This window comes from Podarcis raffonei, chromosome 16 (assembly GCF_027172205.1).
Source record: "Podarcis raffonei isolate rPodRaf1 chromosome 16, rPodRaf1.pri, whole genome shotgun sequence".
In the NCBI taxonomy this organism is placed as follows: domain Eukaryota; kingdom Metazoa; phylum Chordata; class Lepidosauria; order Squamata; family Lacertidae; genus Podarcis; species Podarcis raffonei.
In genome coordinates, this window is record NC_070617.1 from 18,556,117 (window position 1) to 18,581,894 (window position 25,778).

At 47.4% G+C, this 25,778-nt stretch overlaps 1 protein-coding gene across 2 annotated transcripts; it reads left to right on the forward strand.

The window, feature by feature from the left end:
* The first annotated feature begins 553 nt into the window (after positions 1-553).
* On the forward strand, positions 554-12,238 carry LOC128403957 (Golgi-associated RAB2 interactor protein 4-like). Of its 2 annotated transcripts, none has more exons than XM_053369161.1 (7): positions 554-572; positions 5,025-5,186; positions 6,106-6,308; positions 7,266-7,512; positions 10,046-10,329; positions 11,225-11,283; positions 12,025-12,238. In XM_053369161.1, exons 2-7 carry the CDS (start codon positions 5,028-5,030, stop codon positions 12,135-12,137), a joined length of 1,065 nt encoding a protein of 354 aa, XP_053225136.1. In that variant the 5' UTR covers positions 554-572; positions 5,025-5,027; the 3' UTR covers positions 12,138-12,238. The 2 variants fall into 2 exon arrangements, with proteins under 2 accessions (XP_053225136.1, XP_053225135.1); XM_053369160.1 differs by lacking the exon at positions 554-572 and adding an exon at positions 4,323-4,430.
* The last annotated feature ends 13,540 nt before the right edge of the window (positions 12,239-25,778 follow it).

The window sequence follows — 25,778 nt, forward strand, 5'->3', positions numbered from 1 at the left end:
AAGTTTATACAGCTTTATTCATCCCGGTTGGGGAAGTCACTTCTCTGAATCCAGTGGGTTTGGGCAGCCAGGCTAATCCTGGCCGGCCTTCGGAGGGGATCTATCGGGTGCTCTGTCTGGGGTGGGGGGATGGCAAAGTACTGCATCAGAGGGACCGGGGTGGGAGCAGGCAGGGGACCGAGGCTGATGCTAGAAGACCTTTGTTTCCCGGCCTCGGCTTGCAGCCTCAGTGGGAAGACGGCCTGACAAAAGAGCCCCTTTCCAACAGACTCCCCCCCCCCGCTCTCCTCCCGCTTCCCTATTCATCCTTCAGCCTGAATTAGAGCGAGCCCTCCGCTCCCTTCTCACCCTCTCCATTCAAAAGGCAGCCCAGGCGAGGGGGCGGAGCCAGCCTTTCCAAACGAGCCAATCCAGCTGCTCCGCAGGCTCCATTGATGGCGTTTCCCAAAGCGAGTCTCTTCTTCTTTTCTTAAAGGGGAGGAGGCGTCGGAGAGGGTGGATCGAGCCAATGAGCGGCGCAAAGGGCTGTCAGCTTCAAGGAAGGGAATGCCAGCCTCCTCCTGATTGTTGGAGTTCCTCCTCCTCCGTCGCCTCCAAGCTTAACGTTCGTTCCGACTTGAGCAGGTCAATTCACAATGTTGCATCTCCAGGCGGTTCTTGCCTGTGGCATCATCAGGCTTCTTCTGCCGGTTTTTGAGAGGCGCAGTCCCGCCAGTCACGCACATTTGGGGAACTGGGGAGGTGCGGGGATAAGTTACTGCTTCCCTTCTTTTCCCGCTGCCAGCGCCGGCTTGCAAGCCTAAGAGACGCTAAGGCAGGCATAGGCAAACTCGGCGCTCCAGATGTTTTGGGACTACAACTCCCACGATCCCTAGCAACAGGACCAGTGGTCAGGGATGATAGGAATTGTAGTCCCAAAACATCTGGAGGGCCGAGGTTGCCCATGCCTGCCCTAAGGCGGCTTTCCCCGCCCCAAACCCAGATGTTTTGGACTACAACTCCCATCAGCCACTGCCAGCCCAGCTTTATGGTGCTGGCATAGTCCAAAATTTCTGCAGGGTCCTATGTTTGGGAAAAGATACTTTAAGATGAATCTGGTGCTTTTAAGGAGGCAGGATTTGCCCAAGTGCTCCCTCTGTTTTAGCTTTTTTAAAAATGAAACTCATTTATTGAGTTTGCAAGTTACAGGGAAGCAGGCAGAGGGCCTTGTCTACAGTGGCACCTGCCCTGTGGAACGCCCTCCCATCAGATATCAAGGAGATAAAGAACTACTGTACTGTACACAGCTTTTAGAAGACATCTGAAGGCAGCCCTGTATCGGGAAGTTTTTAATGTTTGACATTTTATTATGTTTTATATGTGCTGGAAGCCGCCCAGAGTGGCTGGGGAAACCCAGCCAGAAGGGCGTGGTATAATTATTATTATTACAGTGGTACCTCGGGTTACATACGCTTCAGGTTACATATGCTTCAGGTTACAGACTCTGCTAACCCAGAAATAGTACCTCGGGTTAAGAACTTTGCTTCAGGATGAGAACAGAAATCATGCTCTGGCCGCGCAGCGGCAGCAGGAAGCCCCATTAGCTAAAGTGGTGCTTTAGGTTTCAGTTTCAGGTTAAGAATGGACCTCTGGAACGAATTAAGTACTTAACCCGAGGTACCACTGAATTATTATTATTATTATTATTATTATTATTATTATTACTATTACTATTACTATCATTATTATTATTACCCTCCTACCTTTTTCTCCAAGGAGCTTAAGGTGGTGCACATGGTTCCCCACCTCCTCATTTAATCCCCACAACAATTCTGTGGGGCAGAGTGGGCTGAGGCACTGGCCCCACGTCACCCAGTGAGATTCATAGCCAAATGGTGATTTGAACCCTAGTCTCCCAGCTCCGACACTAACCACTATGCAACACTCCATCTAGGTCTTTAATCATTTGTTTCCTTTTTCAGAGTATTGGAAGCCATTTGGAAGATGGGTCCCTCCTTACGGTGTTCTCACCTGTCTCTTGCAAAGTTCATACCTGCCTAAGAAGCTGGCTGGAGCAGACTGAGCTAGGCACACTTAGCAGAATGGCTATATGTCCTACTTTACAGTCCATTATGTGAACAGTGCCCCACTACTTAAAACAGCTTCCCAACAACCAGCCACATAACATAATTTATGGACCTAATAGGTATTTAAAGCCATTTGCACATAACAAATAGGAGCCTACACAACACAAAACACTGCTTCTGTATGTAGGTTTTATTTTATTTGTTTTTTTATCTTATATTTTGGAAATGTACATCCAGTTTTGTTTTTCCTTTAAATTTTTTTGGTGCCCCCAAGAGAGTGGGGCCCTAAGCTATATAGCTTGTTTAGCTTATACGTAAATCCGGCACTGCTTATACTGCTTTCAGCACTTTCAAGGGGATGGTGCAGCTCCTCTATGATATATTTTTGCCAAAGATTTTACAAATACGTCCATTGTCTCTTTTTTCAAGTTGCGTTTTCTACAGGTCAGTTTCATTTGTTGTGAGACATTAGGGTTGCATACAGTGTTAGGTTAGGAAGAAAAGAGGGGGAAAGAGGAGGAGGGGGCATGGTGAGTGGGGTGGGGTCCGGTGGCAATGCTTCTGTTCTTCTACTTAGTGTATGTGTGGGGTTTTGTGTTAGTGTCATTTGTGTGGGTTCTCTTACTATTTGCTTCTATTTCCTTGGTGGTGAGAGAGGTTGGGGGCAGCCTAGGGTGTGGTTGGTTGTCTTTGGTTGGCTGTACAGTGGTACCTCAGGTTAAGAACTTAATTCGTTCTGGAGGTCCGTTCTTAACCTGAAACTATTCTTAACCTGAGGTACCACTTTAGCTAATGGGGCCTCCCACTGCCACCGTGCCGCTGTCGTGCAATTTCTGTTCTCATCCTGAAGCAAAGTTCTTAACCTGAGGTACTATTTCTGGGTTAGCGGAGTCTGTAAACTGAAGCGTCTGTAACCCGAAGCGTCTGTAACCCGAGGTACCACTGTAATGAGATTTGTTTTTGTGTGAGTCAGGTGTGTGTGGATCAGGTTAGCCAGATTGATTCATATACTGTCGGTGGATTATTGTTGCTGTCTTGTTGGGCTGGGGGAACCATACTGGGGTGAAGGCGTCTTCTTCTATTTGTCCCCGTGTCAGTTTCAGTTTGTGGCTCCTCTGTGATGAAAGGCTGCAATAAGCCAAGTAAGAGGTGACATGATAGAAGTTTATCAAATTATGTGCAGCCTGAATAAAGTGAATAGAGATTTTTGTTGTTGTTGTTCCTCCCTCTCTCGTAACACCAGAACTTGTGGACGTCCAATGAAGCTGAACGCTGGAAGATTCAGGGCAGATAAAGGAAAGGACTTCTTCACACAGTGCATAGTTAAACTATGGAACTCACTGCCACAGGAGGCAGTGATTGGCACCAATTTAGTTGGCTTTTTTAAAAGATTAGATGAATTCATAAAGGATAAGGCTGTCCATGGCTATTAACTACAGTGGCCATGCTCTGCCTCCCTGGTTGGAAGCAGCAATGCTTCTGACTATTGTACCAGGAAGGAAGACGGCTCTTCTGCTTGGGTTCTGGTTGCTGGTTTCCCAGTTGGACTAGATGGGCCATTGGCCTGACCCAACAGGCACTTAGAATCACAGAACTGTATAGTTGGAAGGGGCCCTAAGGATCATCTAGTCCAACCCCTTGCAGTCAAGGTTACCAGATGTCCCCGTTTCCTGGGGACAGTCCCCAGATTTACAAATCTGTCCCCCTACAAAATCCATTGAAGTTGAAAAGTGTCCCTGGATTCATTGAAAAAAATCTGGTAACCTTACTTGCAGTGCCAGAATATGCAGCTGTCCCATAAGAGGATCGAACCTGCAACCTTGGCATTATCAGCACCGTGTTCTAATCAACGGAGCTATTCAGGTGTTCCGTTCTTATTTATTTTTTAAACATTTTAATTCTGCAATATCAGTTAGGCATGAAATTAAATGCCCATGGTTGCTAAAAGCCCACTTGATATGACAGTCTATTAACAAGGATAAACAATAGTGTGGGAGGAGACATTAGCGTTTGGTCAAAAGTTTGCACTTCAGAAAAGTGTGTTTTTGTTTCTTCCACTAGATGGAGTCATTGTGCCTTTATAACCGCCGTGCGGCAACCTCTGTCTCTGTTGCATTTCTGCTGTCCACATTGTGGCTGTTGCATCCACAAGAACCCTCTTGTGAAACACAAAAAGGTGGCAGTCCCGGGGACCAACCTGCCTTGGCTCAAGAATTCTGCAGGCAGATCCATGGCAATGGAGTGAGAGGTCATAGAGGGAAGGATGACATCACAAGATTGCTCCCGCAGAGAGCGACATCCAAGGGGCCTGGGAAAAACAGGGACTGAGCAGGGCTGGCAGGAGGGGCCGGAAAAAGACCACAGGTCAGTTGCTGACACCCTTTAAACAAGCCGTGGTAGAAGCAAGCGATGAGCACAGGCACCGGAGCATGTCCTTAGCCCCATTGCCCCATGAGTTGGGTTGCCAACTGATGAGGGGAGAGCTTGATCTGCTTTTGCAGAAGCTATACCTACAAGGTCAAGATCTACAGCAGGCATAGGCAAACTCAGCCCTCCAGATGTTTTGGGACTACAACTCCCATCATCCCTAGCTAACAGGACCAGTGGTCAGGGATGATGGGAGTTGTAGTCCCAAAACATCTGGAGGGCCGAGTTTGCCTATGCCTGACCTACAGCTACCTACAGCTTTCTAACCTGAGAAGGTCTGCAAATCAAGAGGCCGTTAAAGGCACAGGAGCAGCAGTCAGTGGGAAACCTGGCAATCCTGCAAAAACAACTCACAAACCAAGGCACTCAGGGAAGGTTGCCACCTTTTCCTCTCAGCTTTGCTCCTGTGCCTTTATAACAGTAGCCTGACACATGCACACATATACTTATCTGCTGCAGCCCTTAATTCTTGCCTGCCTCTCGCCCCTCCCTGCTCTTGTTCTAACCACTAGTCTCTCACACTCCATGTAGGCCATGGAGCAAGGGAAGACGATGGAGGCGCCCAAACCACCCAGTCACATCGCCACCAAAGGCCTCTTCAATACAGCTATGGGGCCCCTCCAGCGCCAACTACGCTCCGGGGAGTACAACCTGTTCAAGTGTGCCACCATGTTTGAAAGCGACTTTGTCCAGGTATGGGAACCTGCTCCTCGGTTTGCTTCCTGGGACTCTGGAAATGCTGGGCGTTGAACTCAACACCCTTTTGCATGCAAGGCTGGGGGCGGGGGGAGCACTGAGTCAAGATCCTTCCCCAACTCACATCCAGAGTTTCTCAAGAACTGGGCAAAACTCAGCCAAAGAGAGTTCCCCTTTCTCCGTCACTGCAGAAACATGTTTGGAAAATTTGGCCCTGGCAGAATTCTCCCTGCTGTAACCACCCCTACAAATAGTCTGGGGTGCTGATACGAGACATGCCCCCATGTCTAGGGCCTAAAGCAAACACTTTAGGCTGCTGTTTTCTGTTCTAGTGGCAGTGAGTTTCACAGATGCAGTGAGGATGTTAGCTGGTAACCTACATCTGCAGTCTAGTAAGTTAGCTTTCTGTGGAGTTAAAAGCAGGAGTGTTTTCTTATCCCTACTGGTTTGTTAGAGGCCAGAAAAGGAGTTCATCTCTATCTCCTAAAGGCAGCGTCAGTTTTTTCTCCGAAGCGTAAAGAGAGGTGAGAAGCAGGGAGAGTGAGCCTTGGACTCTTGTTGGACTCTAAGCATGCCTTGACCACAGCAGTGGTGGATGCCTGTATATATTTGCTACCAATATGCTTTTATGGCTGTCAAGTAAGCTTCTCCACTTGATCGAATCTTTATGGCGCCCATGAGTGTTTATTGGCTGCTGTGTGTACCTTCAACCCTGAAGACACTTCCAAGGAAGGAGCTGCGTTGAGATGTCACTCTGCCGAGTATGGATACTGGCACACACACACACACACACACACACACACACACACACACACGTAGCAAAAGTGATGCCGGACCCAATCCTTCTAAATCATCCATCAGAGGTTGATGGATAAATCCAACAGTCATCACATGGTAACTTCTCTTTGCATTGCAGGTCAGCAAGCGAGGTGGCACCCTGGACGTCCACAATCAAGTCCAGATGGTGCGGGTTGCCATTGCGGCCACCAGCCCAGGCCTTCAGGTCCCCAACGTGCTGTTGCTGGCCCGGCCAATATTCCCTTCCCGACAGCAGCCTCAAAGCCTCCAGGCCGCCCGGTTACACCGCACTTCGATGAATACGAGGTTTGAGCTGACCAGGTGAGGCCCAGCTTGCCCATTTTCACACCAAGGCAGCACCCTGCTTAAAAAGGCCACATTTGCATGATTTAGAGCACTATGGCACAACAGTCAAGACTTCCTCACAAAGAATTGTGGGAGCTGTAGTTTGTTAAGGGTGCTGAGAGTGGTTAGGAGACCCCTATTATTCCCATAGAGATACAATTTCCAGCAGGCCCAGCCCACCTATGGGTCAAAGTGAGGTGACTGCCTCAGGTGGCAGGATCCACAGGGACAGCAGATCCTAATACGGTGGTAACTCTCATTAAGAACTTAATTCGTTCTGGAGGTCTGTTCTTAACCTGAAACTGTTCTTAACCTGAAGCACCACTTTAGCTAATGGGGCCTCCTGCTGCCGCTGCACCACCACTGTGCGATTTATGTTCTCATCCTGAAGCAAAGTTCTTAACCCGAGGTAATATTTCTGGGTTAGCGGAGTCTGTAACCTGAAGCGTATGTAACCCGAGGTACCACTGTATAGGTCTTTATTCCCTTGTTCCTGATATAGATTTTCACTCACCCCTTCTTACCTGGTGGGGAAGGGGGCACCATTTTGTGGTTTACCTCAAGTACCAAAAGAGTATTGGGCCAGGATGGCTTACCAGTCAATCCCTCCTTACAGGGAACTCTGGGAACTGTAGACACTGGCTCCAAAATGTTGGCAACCCCGATGGGAAGCCCACAAGCAGGACGTGAGTGTAGCAAACCTCACTTTGTTTCATTCTAAATTCTCTTGCTGCTTTCAGAGGTAATTTTTAAGAATGGCTGGGCTATTTCAGTGAAAGTTCCTAAATCTTGTGCATGCCATTAAAAAGTCTTAATAAATAAAGAAGGTGCAGATTGTGGTGTGACGGCAAGTCAGTTCATGGACCCCATTTTGCACTCACCCAACAAACACACATACAGATCTTCCTCCTTTCTCTCCCCGTCTCCCTGCAGGCTCCTTCCCTTGTGCTTTGTCAAGATCTCCATCCATGACTTTGATAAGCAACAGCTCCGATTCAAAATGTCCACCGGCCGCACTTTCTACCTCCAGCTCTGCCCACTACCAGATACACAGGAAAGTGAATTTGAGTCATGGGTCAAGGTTGTCCACCTACTGCGACCCCCCTCGGACGTTAGCCTGAAGAAGGAACCTGTTGAAGACCTATGGAAGCCCGGCCAGCCTGCTCTCAACGCTACAGCTGTGAGTTCCTTTGGGGTGATGGAAGTGAAGCTCCTAAAAGTAGGACACCCGGACCCTTGGGAATGCAGGGGGGATGTGGGAAGGAAGGTGAAAATATTGGCAAAACCTATTGGTGTTTCACAACTTTCTGACTAGTTGCAGGACCTTAGGCAAACCTAGCAGAGCACACGCAGAGTTCACAAAAGCAATTGGCAACTTGGCTGCAGACAGGATGGATGAAGCAGGAACCAGTAACTTGTAGTTAGGTGTTTATTATATACAGTGCCTATTTACAGGAACAGAACAGAACACGGATCTTTAATTTGCTCTCTCATACATGACTCACAACTCCTACACTGACACTCGTACATTCCTGTTAGTAGGCCATTAACCAATATTCCTGTGAGAGAGCTTGACCAATCAGGGAGCTGTCTCCATGCCTCTGTATCACCAGGCAGACTTACTCCTTCACATTGCCTTGGCTATCTGCCAAACATTAATTGACTCTGTGTGCATAGCTGCATGTATTCAGATTCCCAACAGAAAATAGGGACACACCTATAGTTAACACACACTCCTCCCACACCAAAGATTACTTCAGAAGACCCCAGCCCTCTCCATTCTCACAGATGGATGATCTCTACCATTTCGGAGATGGAAGTAGGATAATCCTTGAGGACTTCCACCATCCCTGCTCTTGCACCAAGGACTGCTGTTTGAGGTGCATTCTGCCATCCCTTCACAGACACCCCACTTTGCTCTTCTCCAGCACTTCTGACACCAATGTTGCACACATCCCAATCTCTGAGCAGTGAGAAACTCCAGGCGTGCTTGCTCTTTCCCAGGGTTCAGTTTCCTTGGAATGAAGGTCAACAGAGACTGTGGCGTCTTTATGATATATGGTTTTCTTGACAAATATATTCAACCTGAGCATAGGATGGAGGGGCTCACAGCATTAACACCAAAACGGATATTGCCTCCCCTTTAGAGTTCCAGGGAAGCCCGAAGCCTTAGCTTTGGAGTCCAGCACCGAGCAAAACATGCCTCTGAGTCTCCAGCTGCCAGCATTAGCAAAAATTCTCTCACAACTTTCACATACACAATCTTGGCCTATTATTCTCCATTCTAGGATGATGTGGCATATAACCAGAACAGATGGGAAGAAACTCACCCACATGTCTCTATGGGAATAGAGCTCACTCTTTTAAGATGTGAATGACAGGTATTTATTTAACTGAGCAGCTGAAGCCATTACCTTGACAAATGAACTGGCCTGATTGGTTCGGCCAGCTTTGTCCTATAGATTCTAGCCTCCCATACACAGGATCACTGGTCTAGATTATACCCACAGGTATAATCTAGACCCCTCAAATCTATAATAGTACATTGAACTGGTCTTAGCTGTTTAAAAAGCAGTGTTCTTCAACCTTGGAGTCTCAGATGCTATTGGACTACAGTGGTGCCTCGCAAGACAAAATTAATTCGTTCCGCAAGTCTTTTCGTCTTGCGATGTTTTTCGTCTTGCGAAGCACGGTCCCTCGCAACTGCGCCTCTTCAAGTGGCTTTAGGAAAAAAGCGAACAAACTCGCAAGACGTTTTCGTCTTGCGAAGCAAGCCCATAGAGGAAATCGTCTTGCGAAGCGACGCAAAAACCGAAAAACCCTTTCGTCTTGCGCGTTTTTCGTTTTGCGAGGCATTCGTCTTGTGGGGCACCACTGTATAACTCATCCAGCATAGCAGTTAGTCTGGGATGAATGATGAATGATGGGAGTCCCAGTCCGACAGCATCTGGGGAACCTCAGCTGAAAAAGGTTTAAAGGGAATTTACTTAGCAGAGCTGGGGTGGAGTGCTGTTAGATTGAGAAGCGCTTGGTAGAGCTCTGTGTGTTCTGAAGTAGATTAGTAAAGGTTTCTGAATACTAGTTGTTCACATTATTTCCTCTCCGTTTATATAAGGCTGCTAAAATGAAGTAAGTCTGGAGTAACCATGAGTGCGTATGTGAGAGGACTGTGAGCTCCACTCATCTCAGGTTCTGAAAACGTCTTCCTAGCCTCAGCCTGTGCTCAAAATGTGTGATTTATTTCTGGCTTTGGTTGGCTGATCTTACAGTTCTAGCAAACAACAAGCAAAGTCAGTCTGACAAGCCTCAAGTCTGTCCATCCCTACAACATATTGCAGGTATTACTACTGCACAGCTTGAAGCAATAGGGTGGATAAAAACTGACTCCTCTTGGAATAAATATTGTCTGGACCCAAAATATGGTTCCAAAGCTTTACTAATAGAACTTTCTTCAAACAAATAATGCTACAGCCAAATAGTTGTAGAAACTTCAGTGGCACCCTGTGTGAGCTGAAAATTTGGCGCCCTCCCACATCTCACCTTCTGTTCTGCTCAATTCACTATGTCATAGTTGTGACGCCTTACGGCACCCCCTAGGCTTGGCACCCAATGTGGGGAAACTGGTCGCGCTGCCCTAAATCTGCCTCTGTCCCCAGGAAAGAAAATTAGGTCCATGTCCATTGTTTCAAATACCTTGTTCTCCATCCACCCAGAATCCTGCGCCCCAGCTCCCCGCAGGCAGAGAGTACACCCTTGCAGAAGTCCTAAGCACTTTGCAAGAAGAAGAAGACAAGAGGAACCCAGCTGAGCCCTTGACGAATCAGTATAGCATCCTTGAACCCAGAAGCAGCCCATCTCCAACTCCCAGCCAAGGGATACCAGCAGAATCCGAGAGCCTCCCACCTTCAGAGGGTCCAAGTTCCAAAGAGCTCCTTCAAAGGTCCTCCAAGGGCGAGAAGAAGGACAGGAGGCATAAGGACCGCTCGTCTGGAAGCAGGTACCAGGGAAATTTTGTGCTGGCAGCCAGAGTGGGGAGCTAGGATTTGAGGCTGACGGCAAAAGGGTTCAACCCATACCACCCCAGACAAACATACGCTGACAGAAAGCTCCAGTTTGACATTATGGCACACATACACCTGATGTTTTTGAACTCCAGCTCCCATTACTCCCAGGCAACATATCCAATGGTCAGGGATGATGGGAGTTGTATTCTGACAACACTGGCTACCCATATGGTCATTTGGACAACTAGTTCCCAATATCCTATAGTATAAGAACAGCCTGGCTGCTGGATCAGACCCAAGGCCCATCTTGTGCAGAATTCTGTTCTCACAGTGGCAGGGGTGTAGCGTGGGGGGGCTGCCAGGACGATCGCCCCAGGCACATTTTTTGGGGGGTGTTGCTCATGCCGCCCTCCCCAAGCCAGCCCTGTGCTGCTTTGTGAGGCTGGGATCTAATCAGATTCCAGCCTTGCAAAGCTGCTCAGAGAGGGCAGCATGAGCCTTGTGTTGCTTTGCGAGGCTGGGATCATTGCAGCCTTGCAAAGCAGCTTGGGGCTGATGTTGCTTCAGCAGCAAGGCCTGGGCAGGCTCAGGGAGGGCGGAGTCAACAGTGCCCCCCCCCAGTACATCCTGTATCTGGTAAACCCAAATTTTCAGGAGGAAAGCACTGAGATTGGTGCAGTTTGAGGGTAATATTATGTGGATTGTGCTAATTAAATGGGACTGCAAAAAACGGCAAACCCACAGTAAACTCCAGTGTGGACAAGCCCTAAATGTGAGCTGGGGAGACGGGAACCACACCCACTTTCCGATTGTCCTCCTGGTGAATGGAGGAGGTGGGGTTTCACGTGGACATGACAGCCATTCTCACAGGTGCTCTTCCTGTTTCAGAAAAAGCAGCAGAAGGAAAAGGTCAAGCAAGTCACGCCGAAGCCATTCATCAAAGAGAGGTAAGAGCTGCTCTGGCCAGCTTCTCAGAGCCCATCCCCAAACACACTGGAAGATCCATGCCACTGTAAGCATCTCAGGGATCAGCCGTGCTTCTGCCTGTCCCTCCGCTGAATCAAAGCAAACATCAATTGGGTTTTCTGCAGATTGGCATTTGCTGTGATTCAGCAGCAAAGGATGGGTTTCCCAAGGAAAGCGGTGGCGCAAATGGAAACTACTCAGACTGTGCCTAGAAAGCACTGGACAAGCAGAAAACCTACTGGAGCTGTGCTTTCCAGGCAAGGGACAGGCAGAAGCCCTTAACCCATGAATCTCCAGCCACCCATTAATCCAGGGATGCCATACTGGATCAACATTTCCAAAATCAGATGGATTTGAGAATTGTGGCATCTGAAAATAAGGCAATGGAATCAATGGAATTGGAAGGAACCCTGAGGGTCATCCAGTCCAACCCTCTGCAGTGCAGGAATAAATTCATTGCATGCTTCAATAGGCAAGGGCTCTAGACGTTGGTTAGACTCCAGCTCTCATGATCCACAGCCAGCATGACCAATAGTCAAGGGGATGTTGGAGCTGTAGTCCAGCAACAATGGGGGTGGGCACGTTTGTCAACCCCTGGCACAGCCAAAGATGTGTAGGGGCACTGCTGCATGCCTGTGCCCATGGAGGGGAGGGGCAGCAGGTGAAGGTGATGGGAGCAGCTCCGCTGACTCCTCTCGGGGTCTCTCCTCCTTTTCCTCCAGCTGCCAGCCGGAGCCCCAGCAAGATCTCCTCTATTCTCATGGGTTCCTTCTCCAGCACCAGCCACAAACACCACAAAGGAAGCAGAAAGGAGGGCAGAGAGAGGAGGCATTGAGAGTGGCCCAAGAAGCAGAAGAGGCCCCAAAGGGACAGAGATGCTTTCCCCTCTTTTCCAACCATCTCTGACTTTAATAAAAACAATGGCTAGAAAAACCACACCGTTGTGAGTCTTGGGCCAAGAGGCACAGGGGAGAGGGGAGGCTGGTGGGGCAGGGCAGGGCAGGGGAGGGTTAAGAGGGGTCTAGTCAAGGGGAAGGCATGACACCCCTATGAGGAAAGTATGCAGCGTTTGGGACTTCTTAGTTTGGATAAAAGGCGAGTAAGAGGTGACATTATCGAAGTTTATCAATGTATGTCTGGCATGGAGAGAGTAAAGCTTTTCTCACTCTCTCACAACACTAGAACTCTTTGTACTGTGGAGACATTTGACTGGAGCCATAAAATGGCTTAAATGTAAAGTAACGGGACCGCTGACCATTAAGTCCAGTCATGACCGACGCTGGGGTTGCGGCGCTCATCTCGCTTTAATGGCTGAGGGAGCCGACGTACAGCTTCCGGGTCATATGACCAGCATGACTAAGCTGCTTCTGGTGAACCAGAGCAGCGCACGGAAACGCCGTTTACCTTCCTGCCAGAGTGGTACCTATTTATCTACTTGCACTTTGACGTGCTTTCGAACTGTGAGGTTGGCAGGAGCAGGAACCAAGCAACGGGAGCTCACCCCGTCACAGGGATTCAAACCACCGACCTTCTGATCAGCAAGCCCTAGGCTCTGTGGTTTTACCCACAGCGCCACCTGCGTCCCGCCTAAAATGGCTTAGGTCCCATTTAAAAGCAGTATATCATACCCAAGGTAAGGGTGCAGCAAGTGACTAGGACCAGTTGGCAAATGGCCTTTCTGAGCTGCAGGGCTCTGAGCAGATTCTTGGCCATGTCTATCCCTGGGGCCAGGCCTGTTTACAATAACTCTGCTAAGTATATTCATGTAAGGGAGTGCTTTGTAGTATTTGCAAGCTTTAGAATGGTCTACAGCAACTGGATTAGAAGGAACAAGCTACCAAACTATTTAAAAAATAGAAACTAGCCTGGTTTTCTCAGCTTCTTTCCTGGCTGGTGTCAGCCAGAACTCATCCCACAGTTTCTAAATCACTGTAGTTCCTGCTCACATTACAAGCTTATTTATTCCTGGGAAGGCTGGGTTTGGACATGCCCAGGGCAGTTCAGAGTCTGAACCCAAAGATGCTCTCTGGAGCAATGTCCAGCCTCGTTCCTCCCCAACCTAGCTTAAATGGATGTGGTGTAGCCTGCTGTTATGTACTGAGTTGAATAGGATCCAAACTGCAGCAGTCTGATTGGTCCTAGAACAATAGGATCCAAAAGGCAGCAGTCTGATTGGTCCTAGAACAATAGGATTCAGAATGCAGCAGTATGATTGGTCCTAGAACAATGCAGCAGTATGATTGGTTGGCAGGAACCACCCAATCATGCTCCAGATAGAAGTGAATCCACAACCTGATTGGCTTACAGTAGAATTCCGGAATTAGCCAATCATGTGCAGCCCATTGTGTAAATAATGTATATAAAGCAGATGCTTTGAGGGGACATTCATTCATTCCTCCTCACCACTATGAGCTGAATAAAGTGCATGAAATCACTTTGCGACTCTGAGTATATTTCACCTGCAAAGGTTGGACCCCACCAAAGACCACTTCCATCTCCCCATCAAGAGGCTGCAGTCATGTGAGCAACAGGCAGAGGGCAGTGTGAATTCGGCTGGCATGGCTGTGATGAGGAGAGAGAGAAGGAAGAGCAGCTGCCCCTGGCCGCAGCTGTTAGGCAAGGACCTTGGAAAATCGCAGCAGATTCCCCCTGAGATGGAATCCATTGGGATGGTTCTAGAAAAGACTGGGAATGGAGGAGAGGATGCCATTTGACCGTGTAGCTACAGCCTGGTCTGAAGGCGCACAATGCTTTGCTTGAGAGGCTGACCCCCTTTGAAGGTACCTTTGTGTGCCTTCATGGAAGAAAGCGGGGCTGTCAAAATGATCAGCAAACCCCACAAAGGAAGAAGCAAGCTTTTAAGTTCCCCATAACTCTTCCTCACACTGGATGTTAAGTCCATGCAGCTCCTTTCCTCCCTGGAAATCCATCCTACTGGAGTCCGGATCGTATCCCTGCTCCCAAATTGGCCAATGGTGGCAGGAGTTAATGGGCATTCCCCTGGGCATGGGACCAACCGACCAATAGCAGCCCTTGGCACCACGCCCAGGGAAAGTTTAAATGCCCGGCCAGTGTGGCCTTTCGGCTTTTCTCTTGCCGGTTTTCCTACCCTCCCTCCCTTCAATTGGTTTTTGTTCAGGTACGGTTTGACCTTGCTATTGGACAATGTCAGGTGCCTAATTTTCAGGAACCGGGTAGGAATTTTTCCCACTTGGCCATTTGGATTTTCGCCTACCTCGTCACAATCATCACAACTTTGTAAGGCAGATAGGCCTTGGCTAAGCCTAGTCGTGGTTGGAGGGGAGGTTGTAGCCTCCGCCTGCCCCTCCATGGGGAAGGGTATCCTGTTGCTCCTGTCCTATGGCCAGACGGGGGCTAGGGCCATACCACTCCTCCTAGGGGAACTGCTTGGGGGACACCCCAATTTGATGTAGGTCATAGGGCATCAACCCCCACCCATCCACCATCAGCTTCACCCTTAGAAACACTCCCAGCGGACAGACAGGAAGGACATGCGCAGTTGCTTACCCCAACCCCTATGGTCAAACCTCCATCTGTAACCGATAAAGTTGTGGCCTTATTTGACCCCAAACCAATATCTTTTGTTGTGTCTAGTTATTTACACCTTAGGGAACGGGGGTGGGGGGACATGGGGCCTCAATACACAAGCAAGAAAAGGGCTGGATTGTAAAATATCTATATTCCTGGGTGTGGTGAAAAGAAGCTAAGCCCCTAAAGTGGAGTGTGGGAGATGATCGTCACCTATTAGGGGAAGGGACATGGTTAAGTGCTTTGCATGCAGAGAGTCCCTACACATTCACGCCTGAAATCCTGGTGAGCTGCTACCAGTCTGTGTAGATAATACTGAGCTAGATAGACCAATTGGCAGACTGGGTATGAGTCAGCTTCCTTAGTTCCATTCTTAAGATGAAAACAGGGCACTGGTGTCCCCCTCGCATTCCTGGCCTCACTCTGAGGCTCACTGCTAAACACCAGCACCCCTTAACCACCACAGAAGGTGCTTTCCTGTTTCCTGTTTCCTGCATTCATCAGCTCCTTGACGCCTTGCCTCTGCTGGCTTCAGAAACAAGAGGGTGTTTGGAAACTGCCCATCGCCATGTCATTTAAAACCTAAGCACGGTTAATCGAACCAACGCACACAGTTTGATCAGATGCATGTTTGCTCAGGGGTAAGCGTGTACACAATTGCAGCCTTTGGTCAAAATGGGAGGTGCCATCTCTTACGCCTCCCTTTCACTCCAGAATAGTGCTACGGTGGCTGTAAACTTATGCAAGCTTACTCTGGAGTAACTCCCGTTGAAGTTGGTGGAATTGCTTATTTTAAAAATCCAAAGAGGAACAGTGCCACTAGACAGAAAGAAACAGACCAGTTGGTGCAAGAACATAGATTTTACTGGGTCACATGGTCCTGGGTGCAAGATTTTGCTACTGGCAGAAATAAATGGTGGCTTTCTTTGGAAAATATTAAGGTAAGCAGTGAAGAACATAAGAAGAACCCTGCTGGATCAGGCCAAACGCCCATATAGTCCAGCACACTGTGGTTAAACAGAGGCCTCTGGGAAGGCCGCAAGCAGGACCTGTGTGCGACAGCAATTCTCCCCACTTGTGATTCCCGGCAAGGCAGTTGCTAGCCTTATTTTCCATGAATTTTGTCTAGTCCTCTTTTAAAGGCATGCAAGTTGGTGGCCATCACTTCATATTGACATAGCACATTCCAAATGTCATACTGTGAGGGCAGCACTATTAAGAAGGTGAGAAAATATAACCGGAACAGGGTAGTGTAGGGGGTGGGGATCCCACTAAGCCAAGTTCAGTGGGTGATATTAAGCCAGTCATTCTCTTTCTCGGGCTGCATCACAAGATAAAATGGGTAAGGGAGGGACAGGACCCAGTGTTCACTGTAGGAAGGCTGAAATAGAAATGCAATGATGGAAATGCCCCAGTTAGGGGGCTCAGTCTACCAAGAGGGGGTATAGCCAGAATATCCAATCTCCCCAAAATACTACTAAGGAAGGCTCATTTGGGGGTTCTGTTAATGCATTAAAAAAAAATCCCACATCTGCTTCCTGTAAGACAGATTCCAGTGTGCAGAGACACCTAAAGCACTAGTAGGTTAATTGTGACAGAAGCTGAAAACTGATGCTACAGCCACTTTGTTAGCCATTCCATGTGTGCTTTGAAGAAAGTGCCTCAATCCTGTGTGGCTATTGTTTCCTGTCTACATGCATGTGATGATTATTATCGCCTGTACATATGCTCAGAACCTGCCAGGAGTCACAGTAACCTAACATGTGCATGCATGTGGGGTCCTTGCGTGCATTACGGCCTGCTTTCTAGACAGAAAACAACATGCACTTGTGTCAAAAGGATACTCCTCCTGACAGGACTCTGGTGATGAAAATAAAAAAAACAAACGTTGTGAAGAAGGCCTTGCAAGCTACGGAAGCTGACTTGGTCTGTTAAGTCTACCTGAAGCTGAACACAAAGGAGTGAGAGAGAGATTAAAGGAGGAGGAGGAGAAGGAAGCCCAATCTGTCAAGGGGGACCACAAGGCCGGTGCGGGTTGTTGCCTCGTGTGAGGCAACAATGGGGTCCATATGTCGTGGGATTGGCTGGCAGGCATGTAACAATGGGCGCTGCAGACGGGCTGGAGAAAGCGGCAGAATGTTCACACTTTCATAACGTGATTAATTTGTCTGGGCTCCCGTCAGGCTGCCTCGGCAACCTCCACCCCCCAAAATACACACGCAAGAGGCGGCAAGGGGAGCAGAGGAGGCCGTAGTGACAAGGCCAGCCTCATCTAGGCCTTCTGCCGAGTCTCTTGAGGCCTTCCAAAAGGGCCCTGTGACTGAACTATTTAATTATTATTAATGATGATGATCGTTGCTGTTCAAATGCAACAGCACTTGGAACATTAAGTTGTACTTGACTTTGGGGCTGCAGGCAGGCCTCCGAGCCCTGGCCGACGGTATGGGCTAATTTGGGGCATGCATGACTGGAAATGGACTGATCCATCCCTACACCCAGCCCTGATCATAGCTCCCCTTTTTGTGGGCAGTAGACACTATTTCTGTGGGCTTTTAAATAAAAGGCAATGGTGTACATCTATAAGCGGCAGAAATCAAAATCTGTATGAGGACAAGGGTTTTATTAGGTCACCCAGAATGTTTTGTCAGGACACTTTGGTTGGGCTGATAAAGATATTGCCCTAATATGGTTTTTAGAAACCTCCTTCACAAACTGAAGGACATCATCCTCTTTCTATTATCCTCCCAATGGAAGCATGCAGACAGGGACAGATATACCTCTGCTTTCAGTCGTTTACATACTGTCTTCTCTTGTACAGTTGTTTCTTGGAAGTCGAACAAAATCTTTTCCAGGAGTCCGTTCAACTTCCAAAACGTTCGGAAACCAAAGTGCAGCTTCTGATTGGCTGCAGGAAGCTCCTGCAGCCAATCAGAAGCAGTGCTGGACGTTCGGGTTCCAAAGAATGTCAGCAAACCAGAACACTCACTTTCGGGTTTGCGGTGTTCGGAAGCCAAAACATTTGACTCGCAAGTCATTCGTCAACCAAGGTATGACTGTATATTATTTACTCCAAAGCTCGATGACTAAGCTCTTTAGCGACGAAACGTCGGATTACTGGAACGACGTCTGAGCACTGAACCACTTGTATATCACAAGTGGGGTCTTTATTTACTGTGTTTGCTATTGTTTAAGATAAAACCTATTTGGGAAACAAACTACCTTTGCCGTTTTTATGGACTTTAAGTGTTTGTTTACAGATAGTTGCTTTGGTGATAGTATCTTGTGTTGATTGACATATGAGTCAGGCATGAGCTGCAAGGCCCAAGCGAAGAAGGGGAGCCAGTGGCAGTTTAGCCTGGCCTGTTTGCCCCCCTTCTGGGATCCAAACTTCTGTCCTCCTAGTGTGAGAGAGGCTTGGCCTTCAAGGATCATGTCAGGCTACATTCACACAGTACATTTAAAGCACTGTGACACCCCTTTAAACAGTCAAGGCTTGCCCCAAAGAATTCTGGGAGCCGTAGATTGGACAGGGTGCTGAGAGTTGTTAGGAGACCCCTATTCCCCTCAGGATTAACAGTCAAACTCTCACAGGGAACTCTGGGAATTGTAGCTTTGTCAGGGGAACGAGTTTCGTTTCCCTTTGAGGGAAGCTATGACTCATTTTAAGGGGTATTATTGTGCTTTAAATGTATGGTGCGAACGTGGTTTGTTTCTAATCCCGCCCCCCCCATCTTAACTTCATTTCTACATCTGTTTGCAATTTTTCTTGAAGTCCATACAAAAATTCACCGGTATTTTAGTGTGCAGTTCTTTGAAACACACGTTTGTACAAATGTTTGCCTAAAAGAAAAATGTCGCAAACCATTTCTCCTAATATCATGCATTGACATTCATATTTTATGCTCGGTTTCCCCAGATTTGTGTACTGTGGTGCACATTATACACATTGGGGAAAAACAGATTTGTGCAGATTTGAAAGGAGAGCTGCATTTCAATCTGCATATTGTTTTTGGACATGCAAATAAGGTAGAGTCGTGTCAAAATGTGAAGCGAAGTGAATTTTTTCCTCCGTTCTGATGTTTTCTCCCACATTCCTAGCGCCTAGAGTGTATTCTGTCTCTGAATTACGGTACGTTGACTGATTTTAACTGAACTCTGTATTCTGTCAATTTATTGTGGCTTTTCCTCCCCTTTGCATTTTTACGCAAGTGTCAACTTGTCTTGCGATCAATTAACATCAGGTGGTGTGTCTACAGTTTTCCCTGTGGTACAAAAACATTTAGACTTCACTACTACAGAAAAAAATAACACATAAGCTACGTGGTTCCAAAGGTGCAGTCTGGTGGGCCTTCATTTTGTCTATTTCCAATTCAAGTGTGTGGAATTCTTTATCTGCTCTGTGCTGTGAAATTTAGTTATCTTAAAACACTGTGATATAATCAGTCTGACACTATGAACCTGCTCTGCCCCCATTTATCTAGTTTTTTAGGGATTTTTCTTTTTTAAATGAATCATATAACATGTACATTACATATAAAAAGCGCAAAAAACACACAAACCCATATGAACACATATAATACAAAACCATTAGGAAGCAAAACTACTATAAGGGTACCAGCAACTAATGCTAATAAAAAAGGGAGGAAAAAATTGAAGGGCACCAGAAGGAGACAAAGGGCTAAAGAAAACAAGGCAATTCATCATGTGAGTGTTCATACAGGTCAAAAAAGGCTCCCATGTGGTTGTGAAATCTCATGGTGCAGCAGAGCCCTTAGTGACTTAGAGGGTGTGATGCTCTGCTTCTTTTTGTGTTGCTTTTCTTGTATGTTTTGTTCTTTCTCAATAAACTCTAAAACTGCAAAAAAGGTGGGAAGCACCATTTTCAAATAAAAAAAACCAAAACGAGTTGATGACACCAACTGCTCCAAAACTCGCCCTCCTGACTCAAGAGTTGCTTGCCCACGTATGACCCACAACCACAAGCTGTCCCCCCCCCCCACTTCCTCTTCATTAAAGCATGTCCAGGCATGTCCTCTTGAGCCTCGCTCGGTTCTCCTCTGGTCTCGCTGGGGAAAAGCGCACAAATCCATAATAAACAGGGGAGCAGCTGTTTCCACGGCCGTGAATCAGAAGCCCTCACAGCTCTTTAGCCTATGGAGGTAGGAGCTGGGTCAGGGCTGTTGGGGGGTGGTGGGGTGCAACAAGATGGTGCTACTGTGCAGTGGGAGGGAGAACTAGTCAGTGGTAGAAGACCACTTTCAGTTGTGATGCAGGAAGAGGTGCTGGGGTTCAGATGAGTGCCCACCATCTGCCAGGAAGGGAGACCCTGGATCCTTAATTCTAAGTCTTCACAGAGTGAAGGTGCTCAGAAGCAGGGCTGCAGTGATCAGTTATGAGGAGCAGCAGCTTGTCATACCAGCCTTCATAGCCACATCCAAAGGGAAGTCCAAAATTGCAGGCAGTTGGACAGAATAACTATCTATCATCCATCTATCTATCTATCTATCTATCTATCTATCTATCTATCTATCTATCTTTCTATTGGTCCAGACAGCCTCATCCTTCATCTAAAGCTCTCCTACACCTTCAGAAGATCCAGAACTGCCCAGTCCTAGAATGCCTCTGTAGGTCCACCTTCCCCACTTCTTTCAGATCCCTTCTCATAATGCACGTTTTCCCTCAAGTCTTTGGCACAGCACATTTTTTACCAACGTCCACAGTTTTGCAAACAATTTCCTGCAACATAATGAATTTTTGTATGTTATTTTCACTAATATATTAATTTTCATGCACAGTTTCCCCTAATAGAATGCATTTTTGTAAACACTGGTCGGATAACTACATTGCAAAATTCGGATAAGCGCAAATTGCAAAAGACGGCTGTGTTTCGGTTCTCATAATGTTTCAGAAAGTACAAATTTACTAGCTTCACCTTTAAATGTTTCCTGCTGGGCCAAGTTCAAGGTGCTAGTCCTAACATACAAGACCCTAAGCAGCTCAGGACCAGGTTACTTGAGAGACTGCCTTATCCCTTATACACCCACTTCATTGCTGTGATCTGTGGAAAGGTTTCTCCTGACTCCTGCAAGTTCCTAAGATCTCCGAATCAGAGAAGGGTTTTAGTGTGGCTGCCCATGTGGAATAGTATTCCAATTGAGAGATGAACGATGCCCACTTTCTAATGTTGTACACCGCCCTGAGATTTCTTGATAAAGGGAGGTATATAAATTATTATTATTATTATTATTATTATTATCATCATCATCATCATCATCATCATCATCATCAAACTCCAGCGGGTGCAGAATGCCGCAGCGAGACTCCTTACGGGGTCTTCGCTGCGAGATCACATTCATCTGGTGCTATACCAGCTGCACTGGCTCCCGGTGGAGTACAGGATCAGGTTTAAGGTGCTGGTTTTAACCTTCAAAGCCCTATACGGCCTAGGACCCTCGTACCTACGGGACCGCCTCTCCTGGTATGCCCCACAGAGGAACTTACGGTCTTCAAATAAAAACATCTTGAAGGTCCCAGGCCACAGAGAGGTTAGGCTGGACTCAACTAGAGCCAGGGCTTTTTCGGCTGCGGCTCCAATCTGGTGGAACGCTCTGTCAGAAGAGACAAGGGCCCTGCAGGACTTGACATCTTTCCGCAGGGCCTGCAAGACAGAGCTGTTCCACCAGGCCTTTGGTCAGGGCGCAGCCTGACTCCCTCCTTTGGCAATCTTTACAAAACTTTAGTTTATGGTTGCCATCAATTTTGATTTTACCGGTAATTAATTTTTATAATGTTTTTATAATGTTGCACTGTTTTAGTGTTGTTAGCCGCCCTGAGCCTGGGGAGGGCGGGATATAAATAAAATTTATTATTATTATTATTATTATTATTATTATTATTATTATTACTTTCGGAAAACAGTTGAAGACATTTATGTTCCTACAGGCTTTCCTTGCAGAATAAATAGCACAAGTGTCTACTTTGTAAATCTATTTTCTGTTTTTGTGCTTTTCAGTGTTTTAAACTACCTTATGCATAAATCGCCTTGAGACAGTTGTTTAGACGATGATTAATAAATAATAATAATAATAATAATAATAATAATAATAATAATAATGTGAACTGAATCAAATTGCTCCCCTATATTTGCTCCCTTTCAGCATTCCGCATCTTGCTCCATCATTTGGGGCCTGGGCCAAGCAGTCACAAAGCCTCTCCATTTTCATCACCCTGAGGAAGAAGAAAGAGTCAAAGACTACTCTGAATTAGGACTCAGCAGGGATGGAACTGTCACGCTCCTGCCTTTGCCTTTGCATGTCCATTCCTCCCACAAATGTGTCCCCAGTGGGCAGAGATTCAGCCGAATCCAATCGATTATCCGAAGAAATTTGGAGCAACTTGTGAACACCTGCAACCGGCCTCCCATCCTCTCCTTGGGGAACCCCACATGTTCTGAGGCAAAAAGGAAAACAGAATTTGCTGCCAGGCTCTGTGTCTGCTTTCTTGGGAAGACGGGGGGGGGGGGGGGAGAGAGAGAGAGTGACTGAAAACAGGAAGCAAGACTTGAGTTAAGTCTGCCCCATAACCTGCAAACTTAAAAATGGTAAGCGTAATGCTGGTGGTCAACAAAAGAGGTTCAAAGACTCTCTCAAGGCAAATCTAAAAAAATGTAGTATAAACACCGACAACTGGGAAACACTGGCCTGTGAGCGCTCCAATTTGAGAACAGCCTTTACCAAAGGTGTCATGGGTTTTGAAGACGCTCAAACTCAGGAGAAAAGGGGAAAAAACGCTGAGGAAGGCACACTTGGCATACCCTCACCATGATCAACTCCCGTCCGGAAACCTATGTCCCCACTGTGAAAGGATGTGTGGATCCAGAATTGGCCTCCACAGTTACTTTTAAAACCGTGTTTATGGAAGAAAATCTTCCTCAGCTACGAGTGATTGCCAAAGAAGAAGATACCCTGCAAAAGAGGGATGATGATTAGAATATTGTAGGCTTTGATTTACCGCACAATTGAAACGTTAAACAGCAACGTCTAGGAGGAGAGTGGTCCAGGAGGAGAGAGGACGGGTCTCCTTTCCATACTAACATGGTGGTGTCAATAAAGGTCCGGCCAGGATGAGAACCTACATGGATGTTGATCATGTATGAAGCAGGAAACAGTTCTATGGTTCTGGGTGAGGGTTTCCAAGTCAGGGTCACTGGTTTGCATAGCCCAGTTCTGGACAATTTGCCACAGCAATCCAAGGCCTCTCATAGGCAGAGGGATTTTGTCAGCTCTGACATTGGAGTTGCTATTGGGGGATTGTAGCCTAGGACCTTCTCTGCCACTGAGCAACTGCAGGTCAGGAAAGTCCCAGGACAAATAAGAAATACTGACCTGGCAAATTTTTAACCTCTACTGAGCCCTCTCTTAGAGAGCCAGTGTGGTGTAGTGGTTAAGAGCCGTAGACTCGTAATCTGGTGAACCAGGTTCGCTTCCCCGCTCCTCCACATGCAGCTGCTGGGTGACCTTGGGCTAGTCACACTTCTCTGAAGTCTCTCAGCCTCACTCACCTCACAGAGTGTTTGTTGTGGGGGAGGAAGGGAAAGGAGAATGTTAGCTGCTTTGAGACTCCTTCGGGTAGTGATAAAGCAGAATATCAAATCCAAACTCTTCTTCTTCTTCTTACCCATCCACCCCCTCTAAAAGAAGCAGGGAGTCTCATGCCCTAGCAGAGTGGCAGGGAATTTAAAGGGGTGGTACTTTATCTTGGAAACCATACTGTACCATAGCATGGGGTTGTGCGCTTCTGCCTTCTCCAGCAAAGGATGGAGAACCATCTGTGGTGGGTGAGGCAATTCAGAACCCTCTTACGAAAGTCCCAAGCTTCCAGTCCCAGGTCCAGAGTCTAGTAAATTTCCCTCAAAGGGGAATTAATTCCCTCTTGCTTTGTCTGATTCCAGGGTTGTGAGATAACCCCATCTCTAGGTTGTCACGACCTAGTGTTCCTAGTGGGAAGGAATCAGGCCACATCTTTTTCCTGTGGCACTTCTTCAAGCATTGGGACTCGGCCTCAATCGCTGATGCCTTATTTACTTTGTGGTTTGATTACTGTAGTGCACTTTAAATGGGAGTGGCCTTGAAGACAGCTCAGAAACATAAGGTTGATTCAAAATGCAACGGCCAGGGATTAAACTGGAGCATGCAGGACAGAACATAATACTTAAATATTGCCATCACCATTGATTGGCAGTTGTTTACAGGATCAAGTCAAGGCTGCAGTTTTGACCTGTTACAGTCTTGAAAGGCCTGAGGTCAGAGTATCTCAAGAATTGCCTCTTTCTATATGAATTTGCATGAGTTTGACCAAACTGCGGGAGGCAGTGGAAGACAGAAGTGCCTAGCGTGCTCTGGTCCATGGGGTCACGAAGAGTTGGACACGACTAAACGACTAAACAACAACATATGAATTTGCCTGAGACCCTCTTCGTTTTTCTGGCTTTCTGAGTCTCCCAGTTGTCAGAAGTACAGGCAGGGTGTATTTTTAAGGAAGGCACCCAGAATTTAGAAGAGCCACCTTAGGAAAGCAAGCCTGGCTATTTGATCTGCATTTTTAAACGGTCCTAATTTCCACCTTCCCAACAGACTAATGTATGAATTGGAACAGATATCCTTGAGGTCATGCGCCCCTCTGGATTTTGCAGCACAACCCTCAGCTAAATATATCCCACCATTGGTGGTGGGATGACGATGAGTGGTCAGAGGAAGAAGAGGCAGCAGGCTCGGAAGAGGAGGTGTCAGGAGCTGAAGAGGTAACAGGGTTTGGTGAGCAGGAAGAGTCTGGCTGAGAGCAGTCCAGAATCAGAGGCAGAAGTGGAGGCTGGAGAGAAGGCAGGCTGCTGAAGAAGCCAGAGGGCGCCCTCCCTGCTGGTCTCCCAGAACCCAAAGAGGTGTGAAGATGGTGGAGCAAAGACAAGCAAGACAACAGGAGCTTCAGATTGCTTGGGAAGGAACCGGGGGAGGAGGAGACATAGGGAGCTGTGGGAAGGTGGGGACCTTCAGTCATTGCATCTGCCTCATTGGGGCAAGATCTACCAGGGAGAGATGATGTGCTCTGCAGGCTTGGCCTCCTGAGCAGTCTTGTTTCTTTGAAGAAGGAGTTAACTTCACTGATGCCATGTGAGTTATTGCTAACCTGCTCCTGGCACCCACTCCTAACAGTATCTTCTAAGCACCCTGAGCAAACTACAGCTCCCATAAACCTTTGTTCAAAGTGGTATCTGAGTGCTTTAATTGTATGGTGTGAATGTAGCTTCAGTCTTGCTGCTTGAGATGCACATCCTGCTGACAGGCCCAAGGCTGAGACCCAACCTTTGACCCTTCTGTGCACCACTGTGTGTTGGGATAATTTGAACACCCCTCCCTGAGATGGCCAAACATTTTGTGGCTTCAGTAAAAAATCTGGCTGACGCAGTTCATAATAATGCCCTTTTTATGCCCCCCACCCCACCCACGTCTGTCACCTGTGTGTCCACCTAATGGTAGGACTGGCCCACCCAATGCCTATGATGCACTGGGGAAGTGAAGCAAACATTCAGCCTTCCCACTGCCTGGAGGGGGGGGGCTTAAGAAGGGGGAGGCCCCTCCAGCAGTAATCCTCCAGCCTTCCACCCCACTGTGATCATTTCATGCTTTGGAGCGTAAGATTTGATTAGGCTGATCCTAACAGGCGGAGTCCGTGACCATCAATTACCGCTCGTGAAATTACCCAGCTGCCACCCAAGGCCACATGAGGCGGGGATTTTTATTTTAATTTATTTAAAGAAAGAAATGGACACATCATTAATTTCCCCCTCCTTTCTCCTCCAGATCATTCTCATCTGAATGGAAGAATTTAATATCTTCCCTTCTGCTTACAAAATCAATAATAATAATAATTA